Source organism: Tachysurus fulvidraco, chromosome 18 (genome assembly GCF_022655615.1).
Source record: "Tachysurus fulvidraco isolate hzauxx_2018 chromosome 18, HZAU_PFXX_2.0, whole genome shotgun sequence".
Classification (NCBI taxonomy): domain Eukaryota; kingdom Metazoa; phylum Chordata; class Actinopteri; order Siluriformes; family Bagridae; genus Tachysurus; species Tachysurus fulvidraco.
Genome location: NC_062535.1, coordinates 20149209 through 20154208, shown reverse-complemented (window position 1 = coordinate 20154208; position 5000 = coordinate 20149209). Strand labels below are relative to the sequence as shown.

Here is a 5000-nt window from a genome sequence, read left to right as displayed (position 1 = left end):
GTGTAGTGTGTGTGTGCATCCTGTGTGGTGTGTGTGTGTGTGTGCATCCTGTGTGGTGTGTGTGTGTGTGTGTGTATCCTGTGTGGTGTGTAGTGTGTGTGCATCCTGTGTGGTGTGTGTGTGTGTGTGTATCCTGTGGCTAAAACCATTGTGGAAACCAATATGGATGGAAAGGTGACAGACTCTCTGTATCTCTCTCTCGTGTCTCCCTCTGCCCCCCCCCGTCCCCCGCTCTATCTCCCAGGCTAAGGAATGAGGAGGACAAGGCGAAGGCTCTCTCTCAGGGAGCAAACAAATCAAAGCCTGATGGTGTAAATTTCCAGGGAAAGACGGAGGAGAAAATGGGAGTGAAGGCGATGAAGGACTTCAAACCGAGCATAGGTGAGAATAAATACCATCGGACTGTGTGGTTTCACCCAGTTGTTAAGACAGTGAAGTTGAGTGTAGTGTGTGTGTGTGTGTGTGTGTGTGTGTGTCTCAGTGCCAGGACTCAGTCGCTCTCTAGGTTACCAGCCAAAGATGCCACGTTGCCGTGTGATCCACACGTTCCTGTGGTATCTGATCTATGGTCACCCTCTAAAATCATCACTCCCAAGTGACCCGACTGTGACTACTGAGTCAGAGGTCACATCTGATGTGCAGGACATCACTCAGACCCCCCACACTGAGGAGCAGGAGGCTGCTGACACACCTGAACACACACAGTTCACAGGTACACTAACTCAGATTCACCAAACCAGTTTAATCTAATCTAATCTAATCTAATCTAATCTATGTAGTTCACTGCGTAACGCACTACATGACAGTTTGGTTATATTATTCACAAGGGTTTTGTATTGGAAGTGTAATTTATTAGTCAGGTAAGTAGTAACAGGGCAGGAGCGGGATGGCGTCATCCGTCATCACCTCTCTCCGTCCGCCATGGCGTCAGGTGTATGTCGGCCAACAGTGTGACTGTGGAGGAAGTGTTACGAGGAATGGGGGAGGAGACTGGCTTTTAATTTTAGTGTAATGGAACCACCTGAAGAGCCGGTCTCTAACATACGAAGGAGAACAGTGGACGCCTTCTGGAGTGGACAACACTGTGTGTAAAGGCTGGTAGACATGAGGAGCAGAATCCATGCCTTCTGCAAACAAGCTGCACAGAGACGTGCCACAAAGACGTGGTGTGGGAGAAGTGCCATCCTGAGGAGAGTAGGTGGCCTCAGACTCGACAAACACCTGTTCTTAATGAAGCTTATCCCAGCTGGCTCCTTACTACAGATGGCAGAGGTACTGTGTGTGTGTGTGTGTGTGTGTGTGTGTGTGTGTGTGTGTGTGTGTGTGTGTGTGTGTGTGTGTGTGTGTGAGAGAGTGTTACACATGGATCTGTATGTGGAGTTTCCAGGACTTCTTATTTTCCCTGCCCTGAGAGCGGAGGAAGAGGACGAAGTCACAGTCTCCATTCTGTCTTTCAAGACTCCACAGTCTAACCTCTTTAAGGACATGTCCAAGAAAGCCAAAAGTGCTGCACGAAGATTCCTTGAGGAGACAAAAAGTCTCAAGAAGCTTACTGCTGACCTGCAGTGGGGGATTATTCACAGGGTGACAGCTACATAGGGACACGTGGCACACCTCAGTCCAGCGGTGAAGGGGGAGTGTAGGTGCTGTGGGGTAAAAGAAGACCTAGAACACTTGGTTTTTAAGATGCCTGAGATTAAAAGGGTGTTTTTAAGTTCAAGAGCTAAATCCTGCTTCTTGAAAAGGAGAAAACTGGTTTAATTGATCTGATGGACACAGTTAGACTAGCGGTGTGGACAACAAAGGGTTACAACCAGCTGATGTAGATCCAGATGTTCTGTACATGTGGCTAATAGCAGCCAGGCTGAAGAGTGAAATTGAAGATGAGGTTTTATGTTCAGTTCATGAGAACCAACTTGTTTAACCTCTGAAAGATTCTTCTTTAATCTTTTAGCGGTTGTTTATTAAGAAAAACCTTATTTTAACTGGTAAAATATCTGCAACTGTTCTGTTTTAACTGGTGCCTATTTATTTATTTATTTATTTATTTATTTATTTCTATACTAAGGAAGGCTTGCAGTGAGATTGTAAAGCACATGTAGATAATGAATGAGTACTCAGTGTAACCTGTCTCTCTGTCACACAGTGTACGCTAAGGAGCTGAGCTGGAAGCGCTTTGTCCCACCCTTACCAGTCCACAGAGAGTTCGGTTATGGATGGGCTTTAACCAGCGATGCTCTCATCTCGCTTCCTCTCAGTGTGTATGTACAGATCATCCAGATCAACTTCAAGGTACACACACACACACACACACACACACACACACACACCACACTGTAAAGAATAATATTTTACTAAGATTATACTGCTGTAAAATACAATAATATATGACACACTGTAATCTTTATTAACACTAGACACTGAGTGCTGTACAGTATAATAGTGTAACGACAGTCTAATGACAGCCTAACGACAGCCTGACAGCCTAATGACACAGTATAAAGTGCACTACATACTACAGTATAAACTCTAGGTGATAACTAGTGTTTACACTTTATACTAACACGTGTTGTGTTGCTGTTGTATGGATTGTAGGTGGATGGTTTAGAGGAGTATCTGAGTGACCCAGTGAAGCAGCATTACCTCATCAGGTTCCTCCCATCTAGCATCAAGACAAGGCTACTGCACCGACGGTATACACACACACACCCACGCGCACACACACACACACACACACACACTCTCTTTCTCTCTTTCGCACTCACACACGCACGCACGCACGCACACACACACACACACACACACACTCATATACACACACACACACACACACTCTCTCTCTCTCTCTCTTTCTCACACACACACACACTCTCTCTCTCTCTTACGCACGCACTCACGCACGCGCACGCACACACACTCACTCACTCACTCACTCACACACATACACACACACACACACACACACTCACTCACTCACTCACTCACACACACACACACACCACCACACACACACACACACCACCCTCCTCACACACACCACACACCACACACTCTCTCTCTTTCTCACACACCCACCCACACACCACACACCACACCACACAACACACACCTACTCATTTGTAAATTCACCACTTGTAATAATAGTAATTGGCGCTACTCGATCTGTACAGCAACACGATCGGTTCTGTGCATGTGTGAAATGACGTCACTTCCTGTCATCGCCGACGGCAGTTTCAGATATTAACGCTTACCGTCGTCATAGCACTTTATTTGTATTGCTGGTTTAATTTAATGTCTGTTTTGTGTGCGTTTGTTTACTCTAACGTGTTTATGGTATTGTTGTCCTGACCAATCACTAATAATATATAAAGTGTTTAAGGTTAATATGTGACACTATAAGAACATGTAGTAAAATTATACTATAGTTTACATGTTACACATCAGCTGGGAAATACAGAGGTGTGTGTTTACATTTACAAACACAGGACTAAACTGATTTACTCACCTGATTTAATTAAATTAAATTAATTTGTTCACTCCCTTCCTCCCTCCCTCACACACTCCCTCACACACTCCCTCACTCACTCCCTCACTCCCTCACTCACTCCCTCACTCACTCCCTCACTCACTCACTCACTCACTCCCTCACTCACTCCCTCACTCACTCCCTCACTCACTCACACACTCCCTTCCTCACACACTCACTCACTCACTCACTCACTCACTCACTCACTCACTCCCTCACTCCCTCACTCACTCCCTCACTCACTCACACACTCACACACTCCCTTCCTCACACACTCACTCACTCACTCACTCACTCACACACTCCCTTCCTCACACACTCACTCACTCACTCACTCACTCACTCACTCACTCACTCACTCACTCACTCACTCACTCCCTCACTCACTCACTCACTCACTCACACACTAACTCACTCACACACTAACTCACACACTCCCTCACTCACTCCCTCACTCACTCCCTCCTCCCTCCCTCCCTCACTCACTCCCTCCTCCACTCACTCACTCCCTCACTCCCTCCTCCACTCACTCACTCACTCACACACACTCACTCACTTTATGAATCAATTCAATACAAGTTTATTTTTATAGCCCTGTTTACAGTAGACATTGTGACAAAGCAGCTTTACAGAAGGAGTAAATCAGTTTAGTCCTGTGTTTGTAAATGTAAACACACACCTCTGTATTTCCCAGCTGATGTGTAACATGTAAACTATAGTATAATTTTACTACATGTTCTCATAGTGTCACATATTAACCTTAAACACTTTATATATTATTAGTGATTGGTCAGGACAACAATACCATAAACACGTTAGAGTAAACAAACGCACACAAAACAGACATTAAACCAGCAATACAAATAAAGTGCTATGACGACGGTAAGCGTTAATATCTGAAACTGCCGTCGGCGATGACAGGAAGTGACGTCATTTCACACATGCACAGAACCGATCGTGTTGCTGTACAGATCGAGTAGCGACAGTAATGATCATGCTCTTATTGGATGTTGATTGTTTTAATGTCATTTCCTGCCTGAACAGGAAGTACTTCTTCAGTTTCTATGAGAACCTTCAGAGATTGTGTTACATGGGTCTTCTACAGTTCGGGCCCACTGAGAAGTTCATGGACAAGGATCAGGTAAGACATCAGCTACCTGTCTCACACACCGTACCTCTGTCATGTAGCTCTGACCTACATCACAGCAATGCAGCTTTCGTACATGCTTCACTCACACACTCACACTCTCACTCACTCACACTCACACACACTCACACACTCACACACACACACACACACACACACACACACTCACACACACCGTACCTCTGTCATGTAGCTCTGACCTACATCACAGCAATGCAGCTTTCGTACATGCTTCACTCACACACTCACACTCACACTCACTCACACTCACTCACTCACACACACACACACACACACACACACACTCACACACACACACACCGTACC

At 45.5% G+C, this 5000-nt stretch overlaps 1 protein-coding gene across 1 annotated transcript in view; it reads left to right on the top strand.

Moving 5' to 3' along the window:
* LOC125139375 (general transcription factor 3C polypeptide 1-like) overlaps positions 1-5000 on the top strand; it is a 16763-nt gene that overhangs the window by 6545 nt on the left and 5218 nt on the right. The window contains exons 6-10 of the mRNA XM_047803017.1: positions 245-381; positions 482-712; positions 2147-2292; positions 2596-2693; positions 4571-4667. Of these exons, the coding sequence (XP_047658973.1) occupies positions 245-381; positions 482-712; positions 2147-2292; positions 2596-2693; positions 4571-4667 (709 nt within the window). The remainder of the gene's footprint in view (positions 1-244; positions 382-481; positions 713-2146; positions 2293-2595; positions 2694-4570; positions 4668-5000) is intronic.